The sequence below is a fragment of the Hermetia illucens genome, chromosome 6 (assembly GCF_905115235.1).
Source record: "Hermetia illucens chromosome 6, iHerIll2.2.curated.20191125, whole genome shotgun sequence".
In the NCBI taxonomy this organism is placed as follows: domain Eukaryota; kingdom Metazoa; phylum Arthropoda; class Insecta; order Diptera; family Stratiomyidae; genus Hermetia; species Hermetia illucens.
Genome location: NC_051854.1, coordinates 83,728,670 through 83,747,302, shown reverse-complemented (window position 1 = coordinate 83,747,302; position 18,633 = coordinate 83,728,670). Strand labels below are relative to the sequence as shown.

The window sequence follows — 18,633 nt, the reverse complement described above, 5'->3', positions numbered from 1 at the left end:
ATTTGCTGTCTAATAGTTTACTGGAACGTTGGCAGCGGACGATGAAGGCCGCCTTAATGGCTCGCGACGATCCTTCGTAGTCGTGATGCTTACATTTACTGGAACGTTGGCAGCGGACGATGAAGGCCGCCTTAATGGCTCGCGACGATCCTTCGTAGTCGTGATGCTTACATCTCCGTCCTCTTCGGCCTCCATTTAGCCTACCCAGAGGAGTTCACGGCCAGCCCCGCGGAGATGGTGTGCGGGGAGAATCTACTCTCCTCACCGACCCTGCGCTGGACATCAGAGCAAGGTTAAGCGACTCTGGAATGCTACGTCTGCTCAGATACGCGATACGCGACTGTTGAGGTCAACACCCCTAGGGGACCTCGAGACGTGTGCACAGGTCTTCAGTAGGGCGGACGCTCCTCGGAGGCCACTGCAACCACAATACGAGGGCCCTTGTAGATTTCTGGAACGTTATTGAGTTTGTAAAACAAAATACCGCCAATCACTTGTTCAGCTTAGGCTATTTTAGCAATTAAATAGACTTGCTTTAAATGACGAGGACTAGGTCCGCCTTCACCAGCGATTGGGGCAAGAAAACGGACCTAGTCGTCGACACTTAAAAAAAAAAAGTCTATTGAATTGACAAACTGTATGGTCGATTTGAAATATATCGCTTTTATAAAAATAATGGTTAATTCTTAAGTTGAAATTAGTGTCCATGTTTTTTTTTACAGTTGGTATATAAGTTGAAAAAGAGAACTAGGTTTTTTCCCTTATCCTGTAAATATTTGTATTTTTTCCCGCATACGATCGTTTCGGAGACGACGTGCCTCCTTCCTCAGTGCTAGTACCTAATTTAGGTGGACCTAATTTAGGTACTAGCAGTTTCTGGGTAGTTTCTGAGAACGGGTCCGTTAAAGAAATCATCACTTTCCACTCCTCCCACTTCCCGCCTTTCTAACAAATCTCAAAACTAAGACCGGCTTCGAAAAGTACTAATCGAGACCTTTCATTTGATACCCCCAAACCTGCAAACAAAACCTTAAAAAGGGCTGGGGAGAATTAGATTCTACTTGGATGGAATTTTAATATTTCACGCGAATGTCAATTATTCCCGTTAATTATGACGTCAGCATCTTATTTGCATGGTTTGAACTGCTATAACTTTGGCGTTAATTGCCAGATTTCCATGAAATTCAGCATGTGTGTATGAATATATTGTCTTCTATGTTGATACAAAATTCGCAGATATCGGAATGGGACATATTTTGAGAATAGATTTGATTTTTTTCGGATTTTTAGGTTGGGTAGTATCCGAAGATGAGTCCTGTCTCGCTTTAAGTGCGTAAATTTAGGCTTCTTTGCACTTTGCAATTCACGACAAAACTAGTATCAGTTGAACAAAATTGTTGAATCCCCCCTTTGGATGTATGGGGAGCCCCACTTTCAACTCCACCTAAATTTATGCCAATCGCTGTGTGTGTGGGATTTCAGAGTTCCCATCTGTCCACCAAATTTCGTTCGGATCGGTTTAGCCATTTTGGAGAAAAGTGCGTGTGACAGACAGACAGACAGTGAATCGATTTTAATAAGGTTTTGTTTTACATAAAACCTTAAAAACATGCTACCATCTTAGAATAAGTCAATATTTCCTACCAAAGGGCGAATATTTACTTTGTCTTTTGTCTTATAGTGCTAGAACGATCCGCATCTCAAACCTGTTTCATTGTCCAGTATACCATGGTATGTCTACAAACAACATTTTGTTTGGAGATTGAGATACGATATAGAAAAATAATAATATATATATAAAAAGACGAGACCTTATCGATCTTTTTATGAAAAACACTTTTGAACTGAACATTTATTGAAAGTACGAAGTTTGCTCCAAAAGTATGTCTTTTCTTTATAAAATCAACTTTTATTGAGATACAGTTATTAATATTACTCCCTTTTTTCTCGAGGTTCTGTACAGTTCCCCCATCGGTTGTACCACACCTGACGCTTCCTCTCAAATCTGGCCCCTATCATAAGCATTCTCAACTAGAAATCGAACTTGATTAGGAAGCAGAGTCCGCTGGTAAGACTCCTTGACGATGAACGGTGTGGGGCATCGTGATAGTGAACCATCCGGAGGGAACAATTTCAAAACTTTGAAATCTTTTTGGGGCTTCGGAGATTTTATATTTTTCAATTGTGATGACTGGGACTGTTTCACACAAAACCTTAAAAAACCACACAGATAGATGTACACAACACGGCGTGACTGTTGAACTATGCCGATGTTTGGAAACGTTAGTACATTGAGATCTACATATTTTGAGGAGAAATTTTGTCTATCCTTCAGAAATCGCATCAAACTTATTCAGGAAAATCTAAATCTACCAGGCGGTAGGTTAATACCACTGCCCCGATAGGACTAACGTAACAATGAGTTTAGGTTGTGGCCACCGCTGCTAAAAATGGTTACCTTATTCGACAGAGCACTGGCACATTTGGTGTAGAGTACATACAACCGTGGTCCCAAATTAGTAACTACATTACGCACTTTTTTAACGAAGCAATGAGTGAAATAAATTTCAATATTTAGTCACCTTGTTAAACAACTATTTCCACAGTTAGGTCAATGTTCCACCTACAAAGCGATGTATCGTAAAGCATCTCATTTTCACTTGCACTTTGACTAAATCCAATCTCATTTCAAGCTAAATTCTTAAATATTTTGGTTTTATGAATTAAGAAATATTTTGGAAATTAGGCAATAAACGACGCCATAGTTCAATGTTGGAAGTGAATGTGAAATGAATGAATATTTTTACAAATTCTTGCTATGATAAAAAAAATGAAAATACGGTTTCCATTATTTAAAAACGTGTGGTAACTGATAAGGTGTATATTGGGGCTCAACAGGAGGCAGAAATATGCAGTATTTGTACGTCTTATTGCGACTTAGATCAGGACTTATACAGAGCGTCCAAAAAATCAACCATAATACTTAAAGGGATGATAGAGCAACTCACAAGGATCCAGAAAAACATTAAATGCCCGTAGTAAAAAGTTAATGGTTTTCGAGATATTGGCAATTCAATGGAATTTGGTAAAATCGTTCTTTTGGATCAGATTTTTCGAGTGTTCCCTCAGATTTCAGATGTTTTATACTAAGTAGCCATTTCACCTGTCAGGTATTTATTAACGAAAAACGGGACCACCATTTTACCCAAAAACAAGTCGAGAAACCGGAAGCTCGGCGCTTCAGGTATGAAAGGTTTTGTGTATATCTTTTATAAAGACATTTGAATGTGAATTTGTCCCATTAGTACATAAGATATATACGCATATATTATACGAGAGTATTCACTTTCGTGTGATGTTGACATTCAAAATCTTGTATTTCCAAACAAGTGACTACTTTGGCCTATTATAACTTTTCCACCAAACTTGGTAGGATCAAGCTTTATGTTATAGCCTACATGGCTAAATTTAGTAGTGCTAGGATGAACTTAAGGGGGGTTCTGCAGCCAATTACTGAAAATTATAGTAATATACTATTTTTAATTTTTTTTGAAGGGATATCCGTATGGAAGGTACTTCGGGGCCTAGTCACCATATAGTGGCAGCCTCTTGATTTTTTTCAGATTTTTCGGTTGGGCAGTTTCTGAGAATGGTCCCGTTAAATAAATGATTACTTTCGACCCCCCAACTCCCCGCCTTTCCAACCAATGGCAAAACTAACACAGCTTCGGAAAGTACTAACCGAGACCTTTCATTTGATAACCCACATGACTATATTTGGTTAAAAAAAACTTTACACCTCCCTAAACGGTTTTGTTTTACACAAAACCTTAAAAAACCATTGTTCTAATAAACAATTTGGTAGTTATAATTTATAGTAAAGGATAATCCTAATCTACTTTATGAAATCATTTTAAAAAATAAAATAAATTGAATAATGTTTATCGTATAATTTTTATTTAATTATGTTAAAAATTAAACAATATGTTCGAATTGCCTACCACCAAGGCAAATGCAGGCGCGGCATATTTTTAAAAACGACCTCTTTATCCATCTTGCATTTCTTGCAACATTCAGCTTTTCGGCCGCATTATTTATTTGTTGACGTAATTCATGGATATGATTTATTGGTTTTGCATAACCCTTTTCTTTTATGCAAATCCAGTAAACAAATTTAGGGGGTTCAAGTCTGGAGACCTGGGGGGCCGCAAAATTGTGCCAATCGGGCCAATCCATCTCTGGAGTACGTTTGGTGTAAATAATTGCGGAGTTCGCAAGCACAATGGTCCGGTCAGCCATCATTTTGGATCCACATGGATTGGAGTGTGGCCAAAGAAATATCTTCTAAAATATCTGGAAGATCATTTTGTAAAAAAATGTAAGTAAGCTCTTCAGTTCGGATTTTCTGGTAATTCGAACGAACCAATAACATAACCGTTCAAGATACCGGCCCACGTGTTAACTTTGAATCGGTATTGGAACCTTCTCGGGTGGAATGGAGATTTTTCAATGCATAACTATGCCATAGTACCTTGCCCAAAAAGGTCAGGTCCTCCCTATTTTTTTTTGCAGCATTCTGCAGCAAAACTGTACCCATAGTTCCGAGGGAGCAGGGCTTGAATACGTTGCATTTAATATGGGCGATACGGATATCGCCTAGTGATCATATTTACGGCCGATTTCGGTATCCCTGTTCATCTTACGATTGTTCATGCTGAAGTAGTCGGGTAGTTTTCAATTCCTCTTAAAACTTGATGATCATAATCTATACGGGCTTACCCTTCTCGAGCGGGAGCGTGACTATTTTTCTCAAGCTAACTAATGTCAGTATCTCTATCATGTAAATGATCTTACAAAAAGCTGAAAAAGACAGTAGTGAGACAGTGCAATTATTTACTATAATGTGTTCACGCTAGGGTCACAATGATTTGATTTATTACTTTTAAAATGTTTTTTTTTATCAGTGAAAAGGGTGTACCGTCATTTCCTCAAGGGGGTCATCCCGTGTGTCGGATCCGCGGAATCGATTTTTTTTTTGGCATCAATTGTATAATATCTAGATGTAGTGTAGAATATATGTCGATCGCCGTAATAAAGCTTGTATTTATCGGTCCGAATGACGTTCGAATAACTTCGCTAAACGGACAAGAATTGAAGCCAAGGCCGTACATGTGTTTCTTCAAGAAACCTAAGGTTTATGTACTAGATATAGCAGATTAATGGTCAGTTAAGGTTTTATGGCTAAAAATCGCATTCTACTTTTCAAATGCGTTTTTCTCGAAACCGCATGTTAAAAATCGGCTGCCATCATAGCCCAAAATCTATCCAACCAAATTTTTTGAAATTTCCACGACTTATTCAGACCATATTTCTACCGTCTGCAAACTAGGATAATTGCGATTCATTCAGTAGTTTTTTTTTATTCATTGAAAAAGCCATAAAAAAACGTCAAAATTAAAAAAAAAAAAAGTTTAATACGGCACCAAAAATTTAGCTTTTAATATTTTTCAATAATCCTAGTTTGCGAACTGTAGTTAAGTCTGAACGTTAAAATCCCGTTTACTTTTTTCTCTAAGATGATCGCAGCGCCCCCTAGCGTGGCAGCAGAAAAACATCAACAATAACGAACTGTGATTGTGCTGGAAAAATTACTATGCACGATCAAGATATTAATAAATCTGCGGTGAAAAATTCATATTTACATCTTTCTCCAGTTCTTCACAAAAAATTTCTAAAAAAATGCCAAAAAAAAACCGGCATTCACACGGGATGACCCTCTTAATGAATACCTGATAGGTGTTGCATAGTTTTGAAAATTGTGTTAAATGCGCAAACTTTTCAAGTCACGGGCCAAGTTAACTTAGTAATTTTTTTTTACAGCATGAGGGTTCAAACTTTGGGGATGAAAAATAAAAAAAAGTCATACTTCAGTTTAAAGCAGATTTATTACTAAAAGTTTTGAATTGTTAATCAAATGTTGCTACTTGATTAATGAAGTGGCTAATTAGTATAGAAAATCTAAAAACTGAATTTAAGAATATTGAATTTTTTAAGAGTGATACTCGAAAATCTGACTTAAGAGAACGATTTTAACGAATTCCATTGAATTGTTAACATCTAGGAAACCATCAACTTTTTACTGAGGGCATTTAGTGTTTTTCTGGATCCTTGTAAGTTGCTCTATCATCTCTTTAACTATTACCGTTGACTTTTTGGACACCCTGTATAAAACTAAACCTCCGTACCTTCTTGATGATAGAATCAGATGGCGATCAGCGATAGATTGTCTTCCGGATGTGCGAAACAAGAGAGGTGCTGATATCAGCCTCGAACGTAATCATCACTTGATGGCCGCTTGTCTTCGCTCGGGTATTGCGTTCACATCTCGTAACAGGGGTAGGGAGTTCCGACCACTGACTCCCAGTATCATACCCACTGGGACATCAAAAATATGCTTTTCTCCGGTGCAAATGAGATTGTTGGCCTCAGTCTGGCTGTTGGCTTGAAAATCGAAACGGACGCTTAGGGAATTGTAGTCTCTTATTGGCGCTGTGAGTGAGGGCGGAAGTGATGCACTTGAACTTCGGTATCGCAGTAAATCTCGGGTGGGGCAGCTTATTGTGCGCCGTAACAAAGTGCAATTTACTATAGCGGTTATCAGGGAAGCACAGAAGCTATGACAAATAACGATTTCGCTACCGTATCACAAAAGAAGTTGCAGATGGGCGCAAGTCTCTCGATGATCCTGTGAGGTTAACGATGACGTTAACCACACAGGACAAGAGGTGCAGGGAACATTTAAATATGGTTCTCAACCGTATAACATCTGGTGGAGGTTCAGCTCTTGTGGGTGAAATGGTTAATCATCGTAACATACATGGAAATTATCTCAGCAATTAATGCTGTGTCCGGATAGCTGAGTGGTTAGAGCGCAAGGCTGTCGTACGGAAGGTCACGGTTCAAATCTCACTGGTGGCAGTGGAATTTGTATCGTGATTTGACGTCGGACACCAGTCGACTCAGCTGTGAATGAGTACCTGAGTCAAATCAGGGTAATAATTTCGGGCGAGCGCAATGCTGACCACATTGCCTCCTAGTGTACCGTTACGGTCTTGAATGAACTGCTCTAACACACTTCAAGGCCCTGATCCAACATGGATTGTTGCGCCAGCGATTATTATAATTAATGCTCTAAATCGGAGTAGGACAGCTCCTGCTTCCTCTGCAGAGCTGTTCCTTCCACCCATCCGGAAATCACAGCCATCGGAGATCTTTTCCAGTGAGCGAAAAAAGGGGATTATGGCCAAAATTCCAAGGAAGAGTACGCGTCTAGAATCCAACAATTGGGGATGTTGTATGCTCTCCGTCGTCGTAAGGATTCTAGCTAAAATCTTCTCTTTGAATCCTCCTGTACACATTACACCAACAACCCTCGGATTACTTTGAAGGAATATGCGAAGTTCAGGTCTTCGCTTCACATGCTCTTCGATGATTTTGAGGAGGCTTCCGATTTTGATTTCATTCCAGAGAGCGACATATGCATCGAGGTAAAATTTCTGAGGAATTCGAGGTTAACAGCGGAATCCGAAAGGGTTCCATTCCACTTGGCTATGGACAGCGTTCTCCATGCTGCCTCGTCCGGAGTTCGTGGATGAATTATGTCTCTCTCTGATCTTTTTTCAAACACCTTGACTATACAAATGACATTTAAGAGAGAGTTATGGAACTAGGCCAAATGGCTCAGGATTTGGAAGGAGAAGCAAGCAGTGTTACACTAAAGATAAACGTCAACAAAACGAACAGAACATTCAGATTGTCGACCAATTTAACTGTCTTGGCAGCGTCGTTTCCGACGACGCACCAAGCTTGGTGCAACCTGACGTACAGTAGCAGATCTGTCTTCCGGTTTTCTTTAAAATTTGGAAATGTAGATACCTTAACAACATAAAATTGAAGCTGTTCTACTCCAATACTCTTTCTGTGTGGTAATATGGGAACAGCACACAGAACGTGTCCACTGCTACTCAAAACGGTCCAACCGCTCGTTAACACCATTCCCCATTTAGTTACTTTTAAAACAAATGATTAAATCGGGGACCGCCAGTTCGAAATGCTTTCTTGTAATCGTCGATTTAGAGAAGTAAATCACCACCCCGAAATATTTTTGGAACGAAAATTTCAAAAATTAACACATATAAACAATTTAAACTAATGCTAACAAAAGAAGAAATGAAAAAAAAACCAAACTTACTTCCATTTGAAGAGAATTCCTCATCGCCGATATCGTTCTTTTCTTGACTGCGGCGCTTATTGTTGGCATGTGGTGCTGGTCCTGTTGGTGCCTTGAATGTTACATCAATTTTATCCGTAATTAAATTTTCAATAAAAACATCTTGTCTTTTTGGACTTGTCTTAGCAGGCGTGTTGGCCTTTCCAATGACTTGAGTACTATTGAGAACTGTACTTGCTCCTTCAGACCAAGTGTCATCAATGTCCATTGGTTCAGGCGCTTTTGGACTAACTGCAAAAGCTGCCTTCAGTTCATTTTCATTGCATTTGTCTTTTTTTACTTTAGTAATGAAATCTTCTGGGGTGTTGTCTACCGATACCGTTTCGTTTAAATTAGCTACAAATGTAGTATCAGTAGGTGTTGGCGAGCTTTGTTTTATTTCAACTGTGGTATTCGGCGACTTGTTAGGGGTCGATTGGAAAGTAGTATTTAGCTCTGTTTTTGGAGACGCTGGCGGTTCTTTTTTTATTGGATCTAATATATTTTGTTCTGTAGCATTAAAAGTTCCATCAAGATTTTCTCGTTGCGGGGATAATGTAGGGGTACCCGGTTCAATTTTTATTTGCGGTATTTGTAAAACATTTGGGCCTGAATTTTCGGGGTCACACTTTTCATTGGTAATTTCAATATTTTGTGTATGTGAAGAATAATCTGCGTCTTGGGGGCAAGTTGTATCGACTTTCATCTCTGGATTATCTATACTTTTCAAATCTCCAGAGACATTTGATTGGACATTAGCCTCATTACTTGTATCTATACTATCACAAAGGGCGCTTGTTACTGTAGTTTCGACTGTGTTTGGTTTTGCAAGTAAATCTGACTGTGAATCGATTGCCGATGGTTCAATTTGTTCTTGTGTATTATCAAGACTATCGGCACAGCCTGAAGTTACGGATGAAACCACATTTTCCCAACTAGTACTTTGATTCATATCATTAGATTCCATTGCATTTGCTTCATTGAATGTTTGACATTCAGAAAATACTTCATCATCTGATGACACTGCACTAAGTGCATCGTTACTTGGCGCCAAGAAATTTGTTAAATTGGTCCTGATTGCTGGCGAATCAGGAAGTGGTTGATTTCCTGGTTAAATCAAGAGAAAGTAAAAACGGAACAAAATAAAATATGCAAAATAAGGACATTCTGGATAAATTAAAGATGAACGTAAATGAAATATTGTATGGAAATTAAATCCTCGTGGAGCGCAAGTAATTAACAAAAAATGTTGTGTGGTATTTGCCTCTATATTGACTTAAAAATTATTGGATTTTCTTCATCAGATAAATACCATTAATGCATTAGCACGGAACCGAAATCCCGGCAAATTTTTATCTCTGCTGATATCGTAATTAAATGATTCAAATTCATAACTTTACTTACCCTTTGGTGTACCGATCTGTAAGCCAGTTAAATTTGAAGTTAAGGACTGAATTAAGCTGTCATCAGTATCTGTAGCGGTACCTGCATCGGAAAAGGGGCCATTTAGGATTTCACTTGTTTAAAGTATGATTGGATCTTACTTATAACATTAGGCTGCACATTTACGATATCAGGAAGAACTGTATTTGGAGAGGGTAGATTATCGCTGGACGATGATATCTCGGATTTCTCTGAATTGTTTGCTGCAAAATCAAATCAATAGATTTTTCTCCTCTAAAATAAATTGTGAAAGCTTTCACTCACCTTTCTTTTCCTGTTGTTTTTCTGTAGAATTCTTTACAATGCCAACTTTTGTTGTTGAATTGACGTTCTCCGATTTGTCACTAGGTATTTTTGCACAATCTTCTTTACCGCTACTGCTCTCAACAATACCGTCAAATACATCCAATTTTTCCGATTTCTTCCCTCCAAGCTTATTATTTAGTATGTTGTTTGTATTTGTTGGCGACTGTCCATAAAAATTACAAAAATTATAGCAAAAATGCAAGCTTATGAAGTAATTTGTTATCAATTTCAAAAAGGTACAAATCATAGCGCTTAATGAGATGTCGAATAATAAATATGTTAGGAAGTTTGTAAATCGCCACGGAAAGAAGAATTTAACATAAGCTTCGTTGATAAGCATTTATAAAAACAATCAAAAATGTGGCAAATTGAAGATTTCCTCTATTTAAATAAAAATTTTGATGGGAGAAAAATAAGACAGAAACAACATATGTAATAATATATATAAATGAAATGAGGAAATCTTGTTTTATGTGTTTCACTTTTGACACATATTATAAATGGTGTTCTGATTGGGCCATTTTTAAGTATTCCTGAGAAGGGACTACTTGATTAGATTGAATTATTTGTAATATTGTCATACCCTTTTCGTATTTTTAGAATTTAGAAAGACACCTTTTGGCTACTAATCAACAAAAAAGACCGTGTCTGTGGATGACTAAGAAAGGGGGGGGGGGGTCACTTGCGTGCTGTGTGCCATGTGAAGGTAGTAACTAAAATAATCCTGAACCGCATCAAGGAATATCTCGAAAGCTTGATGTACAGAGAGCAATCTGGTTTCCGTATTGGATCCACCTGCATTGATCACATTAACTCCCTCAGGACCATTGTGGAGCAGTATGCGTCGTTTAGATCTTCTCTTCACTAGCTCATCATCGATTTCGAGAAAACTTACGACACTATTAGTACATTCCATACCCTCAAATGCTTTACCAACAGGCGTTCTGAAGAAACTAATAGCTATTATCAGAGCGACATGTGATGGCGCAAAATATCACGTGGCGCACCGAGGTAGATTTTCAGAGGAACTTGAATTCGAAAGAGTGTATTTTCATACAAATGCTTTTTTTTGTGCTTTGACTGGGGTGCTCAGAGATGGCGGCGAGGAAGATGGGGCGGCAACCCTATCGGCCAAACCAAAACCAAGTGGTCGAGGTCGAGGTGCCATAGTGGTGGCACCGGGAGACGCTGTAATCACTTTGGTTTGCCGGCCGTGATTCAATAGGCGAATGCTCCAAAGGCCTAATCAGGGCGATCAGACCCGAGTCTGCACGGGGACTCATCTAAAGTGGCAAATTGATCACGAAACCTTACCAGGGGTATACTGGTACCATGGGAACCGGGAAAGCCACTGGACTCACATACTTCGGGTGAACTCCTGTTGTATGTGAGGACAGCTCGGTTATTTTCGGTTGGCCCCCTTAGTGGGAGTTTCATGGTGGTTGTGGTTATGCCCAAGCGAGAAGAGACCTTCGGGCCTCGACGTGGTGTTGCGTATCAACACGGGTGCCGTACTCCATAGTTCGGTAGAGATTTAGGTAAATCTTTGCATCCACCAGTATGAATGCTAAGCCATGCACTTGGTATAGACTGGTACCGTTGTTTCTTGTTTCAGCGGGGCTCTGATTGTGGTCACAAAATCAATCCGTGTCTTAAGAGGACCGTAGGATTAAGTCTCACGACAGATGCCTACGTAAAACACCATGGGCTTCACTGTGCTTTGACTGGGGGACGTACGGAAATTAAATGGGCGAGGCGTCGACTACGCCGATGGTCATGGACATTGGCCAAATGCTTCGGATTTGGAAAAAAGGCAAACAGAATGGCTTGTAGGTCGAGATAGAGTTTCGATAGAAGCGGATCTATTGATCTAATTTCCAACGTTATCGAGCCAAAGCATTTCTAGAGTAGTGATAGAGTAAATTTTATCATTCTTATCATTCGAAGTTAAACTAAATCTGGTTCTGAACTGAAACATTTGGCAATTTCTGGGAAAACATTATATGATGTGACACTTACCGGCCACATTATTTTCAGATTTTTATTATAGAAAACATTGCCTCTGTCGGAGTTACTAAAAGAAAAAGAGTTATTTTTGAACAGTCAATGCTGCCTTGAGTATAATATATTCATCGACGGGCCACTCATGCACTGCTTATCAAAGTCAGGGTTATTTTCATGAAGCCCTCTTGACAAATGTAGCAATAATCTGGATGGCCATTAGTGTTATTGGCAGAAGAATGTTAGCGACAAAACTGGCGAGCGTATATCACCTGCATCTCCTTGATAATGAGGAGGTTGGCAGATTGGCTTGCCGCGTCTACTTCGTCAATGATGGGGTTAAAGCTCGCTTTGACGTGAAAACAGGAATTCACTGCCAAGCTAGTTTACTGCTTAGTCAGATTTGAGATATTTACGAAACTTCTCTTGTGGTAGGTCAGTAATTTAGAAGCAGCCATTAAGATTAAATTCGCAATCACTTCACCATAATTATAAACTTGATTGTTCGCCAGTAATTAAGAATCCGTTTACTGCATTTCGTTGGGTTTGTTTTACGGGTGCTTCGCTGATTTTGGGATGACTCTTCCAAGGCCGTAGGCCGAGTTTCGTAATGGGGTTTGATCGATCGATAGACACTGTGAACTTTAGAACGCTTGTCTGTTCCGCTGATCACCTGATATGGGCTCTAGTATGACTGTTGGAGTTAATTGGGCCGACAAACCCTTTGTTATGCCTATTAATAGTGAAGACGAAGAGTCGATACCCAACACTCTGGTTCAGTGAGTTCTTTAATGGCGTTATTGAAGAACAAAGTCGGAATAGCAAGAAAGCGCAACCGTTCCAATATCGAAAAAGAAAGACATTCCAGCAGAATGTTTAAATTACCGTCTGACTTGGTTATTATTACATACCATGAAGAGCAGATTCTTGACAACCACACTTTGTTTAAATTAATGTGACTCAAGCTGGGCTTGCAAAGAACTGTGAATTCATGGGGAAACGTTAAGAGTTTCAGAACAAAGCTGATCTTGAGCAATTTGTCCAAAACTGGAAAGCTTGTTTTATGCACCACGGTCTTCGACTTAATATGAATAAAACCAAGTTTCTGCCGACCAACTCTATAAACAAGTCGGAATACCGGAAGCTCGCGCTTCGGGTATAAAGGTTTTGTGTTCATCTTATGTGAGAAACTTCAACGCACATTTTTCTGTCCGTATATAGCTACAAAGCCAACATAATCCTTCATATTTTTCCAAACTACGAGACATACGTACATATTACAGCCATAGATATCACGCTCACCCTAAACAAACAAACTGCTTATTACCGAATACTGTGCACATATATGCACGTATATAAATTGATCGTACCCATATTTCCGATTTACTTCTTATATCTATTTGAATTAGGCTCTACCCGCAAAGTTCATTAGCACGCATATATTATATACCTGCATACACACATGTCTGGCTGACAAATAACTAAAAAACTAAAACAAAATAATTCTTTGCGACCAATTCATAAGAACTCATTTCGTTGTGGTATTGACGAATTGATATGTGATGATGACGTCAGGCAGGTTGTAGAGTGCACGAAATTCACAAAAAATTGTAAAGTTTCACCCCCTATAACTTTGTTAATAATTGTTGGATTTTCTTCAAACTTGACCAAACTGTGCATTATGTTCTTCATTACACGCGTGCCAAATTTTGTACTTCTGGGATGAACATAAGGGAGGGTGCCGGGTCAATTTCTAAAATGTGGAAATATACTATTATTAACTTTATTTGTGCAGATATCGGAACCGGATATATTTTGAGGCCTAGATTTCGTAGAGATGCACCGCTGTGTTTTTTTTTTAGATTTTTCGGTTGGATAGGTTCTGAGAACGAGACCTGTTACACTTTTTGTGATTCATATTTTGAACCCTCACTCCCCTATGTTTCATCTAATATCAAATATTGAACCAGATTCGAAAAGTACTAATTGAGACCTTTCATTTGATACCCTACATCGCTACATTCTGTGAAAAAAAATTTGCACCCTCCATTCACATGTATGGGGAGCCCCCCCCTTAAACTTAACACAAGGTGGCGCCACTTACTGCATGTAAAGGGATCACCAGATTACATACTCTCACCAATTTTCGTGACAATCGGTCAAGTCGTTTCCGAATAAATCGGGTGTGACAGACAGACAGACGGACAGACAGACACCGTCTCTATTCTAATAAGGTTTTGTTTCACACAAAACCTTAAAAACGCCCTATCTCTATTGATGACAACAACTTACTGACAGCTAAGCGATTTTAGTATCTCGGATCAATGCTGAACCAGGCTATGAAGTTGATCCAGATCAGTGCAACCTGGATGAAATGATGTTCTTTGTCATTCATACATGTCACCCTAAATGGTCCTGAGTGTTAACTGATTACCAAAGGCAATGAATGACACGTCCCGGTAATGAAGACGAAGATATTGCGTTGGATCAATGGCGTCACACCTTATGATCATATCCAAAATGGGGATATTCGCGATCAATATACAAGCGGATGTCTGAGTGTGAACATTTCATACACACTCCTTATATTCACTTTATTATGGAGGCATTGATTATCTTATTAGGAGTTAAAATCACATGCATTGTTTATGCAATTATGTTCCCTTTCTTTCCTAATGTGGTTATTAATACAGATTTCTTTCTAACAAAGGTGATATTGCCTCCGCCTTCCGATATTTCCTTATATTACCCTTTTTAAGGTTTTGTTTGTAAAACAAAACCTTATTAAAATCGGTTTACTGTCTGTCTGTCTGTCCGTCTGTCTGTCTGTCTGTCTGTCTGTCTGTCTGTCTGTCTGTCTGTCTGTCTGTCTGTCTGTCTGTCTGTCTGTCCGTCACACGCATTTTTCTCGGAGACGGTTATAGCGATTGACACCAAACTTGGTAGAAAGGTGGGAACTGTGAACGCTCATGCATATAGTGAGTTACATCCTCTTACTACGAATTTAAGGGGGGGTCCCCATACATGCAAAAGGGGGGTGTAAATTTTTTTTTCATCAAATATAGTCATGTGGGGTATCAAATTAAAGGTCTCGGTGAGTACTTTTCGAAGCCGGTATTAGTTTCGACTTTTGCTGAAAAGGTGGGGAGCGCGGGGGGTTCAAAGTGGTCATTTTTTTAACGAACCCATTCTCAGGAACTACCAAACCGAAAAATCTGGAAAAAATCAGGGGGCTGCCACTATATGGTGCCTAGGCTCCGAAATACCTTCCATATCGATACCTGTTCAAATAAAGTTAATAATAGTATATTACTATAATTTTTAGTAATTGACAGGAAAACCCCCCTTAAGTTCACCTTAGAATCACAAAATTTTGCAACAATGTAGGCTACAGTATAGGTCATGATCCTGCCAAATTTGGTGAAAATTGCACTATTACTAACAAAGTTATACTAGGTCAAATCTGCGCTCCTCTGCAAATTCAAGACTATGAATGTCAATATCACTTGAAAGTGGCTATTTTCACATAATATATGCATATTGTACGTACTACATGCTAATGGGGCAAATGCACACCCAAGTCTCTTTATAAAAGAAATACACAAAACCTTTCATACCTGAAGCGTCTAGCTTCCGGTTTCCCGACTTGTTACTTCGTTGAAACCCGTACAATATCAATATTGACCTTCCTTCGATTCGCGATTAAGGGCTGCCATCATTTTCTCTTCTGTCGGATCCAGTAATCACGATTTCATTGCATCGATGGTTTCATCAATATCGCTTGCGAAACAGACTATCGTTACTCTCCTCAAGACGAGAAAGGTGACTTATTGGGCTTTTAATTTTTGACTAGTGCAACTAAAAAGTTGATAACGTCTCGTTTAGTCATATTGTTCTTAAGTCAAACAAAAAATATTTTTGCCGTTCAACAAGAACATGAAGTAATACTTTTAGAAGGCTATCTTATGCCTCAAATGGCCAGAAAAGTTCCGCAATTTTTCAATAGGTGACAACATAAATAAACATCTTGATTAACCATCATTTTTTTTATAGGAAACAATCAATGAAATGGTTGATGAATATTCCACATCCTCTGATAATACCAATTTTTCGTTGTTTTCCTGAAATTAAAATGGGTTGTACAAGCACTGAAAATGCGCTCTAGAAAGGCGAAAAATGGCAATGAATACGGAAATCGTAAAGCATCGTTTTGAATGATGTTAAGAATAAACTGCGCCAGTTAAGGTCGTTGGCATCTCAAAACAACGAATAGGACCCGGGGCCCACCAAAAACAGACGATTCAGGGTTGTCGCAGTGTAATTGAGTGGACTTTTTCCACGTCGACTCAAAAGCCTACCAAAACCTCCATTTATTTTTTGGGCTGCGCATTCCGTAATCTTCATCAATCACCAGCAGAAGAGAGAAGCTATTTCCAGAATATTATCCAGCGCTACTGGACAAAATGAAGGACGAAATATGGCGAATATAATAATGCAGTGTTATAAATGTCCATGATAGCGATGGTCAAATGGGGACAATTACGACGCGAATTGCATGCCCCGACTATAACAGTGGGTTTATTAAGAAAGTATATGCCAAAATATTCGTATTTTATAAAGATAGGAGGTAATAAGGATTGAAATCCTCTAGTATAAAAGCAACATCGCAATGCCACTTTCATTTCAATCCGTGTTAAATTCAGAAGTAATTAGCTATTTAAAGAGAATGAGGGCCAGGCAACTAGACACCTAAAAGGTTCAGGGACATTCGCCGCGAAATGAGTCAAAAGGTTTGAAACTGATAACAATGTCGATGATCTATCTGGAAGAGGGTCAAGTAGGGATATCACTGAAGCACAGAGCAAGGCCATCATCCGCTTTGTTTATGAAGTTTCCAATATTATCTTTGGGTACAGCAAGAGAAAAATTGCGGAAAAAGAACATTAAAGTGTCATTAAACACAATCAGGCAGACTTCGAGAATCCGATATTTCTCACAAGAGTACGATTGCACTGTCAACGAAGCACAAAAACGTTTAAGTTGGGCCAAGGAAAATATCGACTGTGATTAGAGCAATGTAACATTTACAGATGAAGCGATTTTTACAATTAGCAATTGCTGGAAGCGAGCTTGGTCAAAAAAAGAAGAAATTATTTCGCAACCGACGTTTAAACATCCAACAAAAGTCCATCTTTACGGACGTTTCGCTCACGAAGGATTCGATACACTTCATACTTTCACCAGAAATCTGGACGCAGATGAAATTATGAAAGTATTATTGAAGTCCGCCGGATTGTTTTACGGAACGAATTCGAGCGAATGGATTTTGCAAGAGGATAACAACATGATGTTTAGGATCGTTATCCTTGGGTCCGTTGTGTACCCGTTGGAAATAGGAAAATATCAACATCACATTAGATTGGCCTGCTCAAACCCTAGATATCAATTCGATTGAAAATGTTTATGGGTTAATGAAGCCTAAGCTATAAGGGAAGATAAAAAGCGCTCGACATCTGGAAGTACGAATATGGGGACAGATTAGTGATGCAGAAAATTTAGTGCACTGTAAGGAGAAAATATGTGGAGCCATTATTTGTAGCGAAGGAGGTTGGACACCACACTAATAGCGAAAAAGCCTTTGTATAGTATTTTAATAAAATGTAAAATTTAAAAGGAAATTGCTGTTTTTAAGGTGGTGTGTAAAACAACAGGACTTTGCAATTTTTGATTGATGGCGACTGGTTCATTAAAGTGTTGTGTAAAACAAAACCTTATTAAAATCGGTTTATTGTCTGTCTGTCCCTCACATGCATTTTTCTCGGAGACGGTTATAACCATTGACACCAAATTTTGTGGAAAGGTGGGAACTGTGAAAGATCACGGATACAGTGAGTTACATCCTTTTCCGTCGAATTGAAGGGGTGTCTCCATGCCTTCACCAAATATAGTCATGTGGGGTATCAAATGAAAAGTCTCGGTTAGTACTTTCCGAAGCCGGTTTTAGTTTTGATATTTGTTGGAAAGGTGGGGAGTGCGGGGGGTTGAAACTGATCATTTTTTTTTAACGGGTCCATCGCGAGGATTTTAAATTCCCATCCAGCGTATCAGGCGACCATTGTTTCAGCCGGCCTTTTGGTCACTTACCATCAATTTCGATGTTCAGACCAATTTTGGCAAGTGCCATCTCATATCGATCGCAAATATCCTCATTTTGGACGTGATCAAAACGTGTCACATCACTAGTCCAACGCAAAGTCTTCGTCTCCAGTACCGCAAGACGCCGTTCATTGTCTTTTATAGTCGACCAACACTCAGAACAATAGAGAGCGACAAGACGGAAGACATTACGGTAAATATGAGATTTGAGACGTTCGTTGATACATCGATCACAAAGAACACCAGTTTTAGAATGTCATTTCATCCAGCTTGCGTAAATAGTGTGTGAAGCAATTTCATTACGCAATTCTCCATTGGCTGATTGCATTGACTCAAGATATTTAAATCACTCAGTTTTGTGCAGGTCAGTGCCGCTAACAGAACTGAGCGATTTAAATATCTCGAGTAAATGCTACCAGACAATGGAGAACTCCGTTATGCTCCTCACATAGGGAAAC

At 39.0% G+C, this 18,633-nt stretch overlaps 1 protein-coding gene across 4 annotated transcripts in view; it reads right to left on the bottom strand.

The window, feature by feature from the left end:
- The window catches only part of LOC119659016 (transforming acidic coiled-coil-containing protein 2), a 68,465-nt gene that overhangs the window by 21,813 nt on the left and 28,019 nt on the right, over window positions 1-18,633 (bottom strand). For 3 of the 4 annotated variants that reach the window (XM_038066904.1, XM_038066906.1, XM_038066903.1), the window contains exons 2-5: window positions 9,977-10,181; window positions 9,814-9,915; window positions 9,674-9,754; window positions 8,252-9,376 (exon numbers count right to left, since the gene is read on the bottom strand). In XM_038066904.1, coding sequence (XP_037922832.1) covers window positions 8,252-9,376; window positions 9,674-9,754; window positions 9,814-9,915; window positions 9,977-10,181 — 1,513 coding nt within the window. The remainder of the gene's footprint in view (window positions 1-8,251; window positions 9,377-9,673; window positions 9,755-9,813; window positions 9,916-9,976; window positions 10,182-18,633) is intronic. The other variant, XM_038066907.1, reaches the window with a different exon arrangement.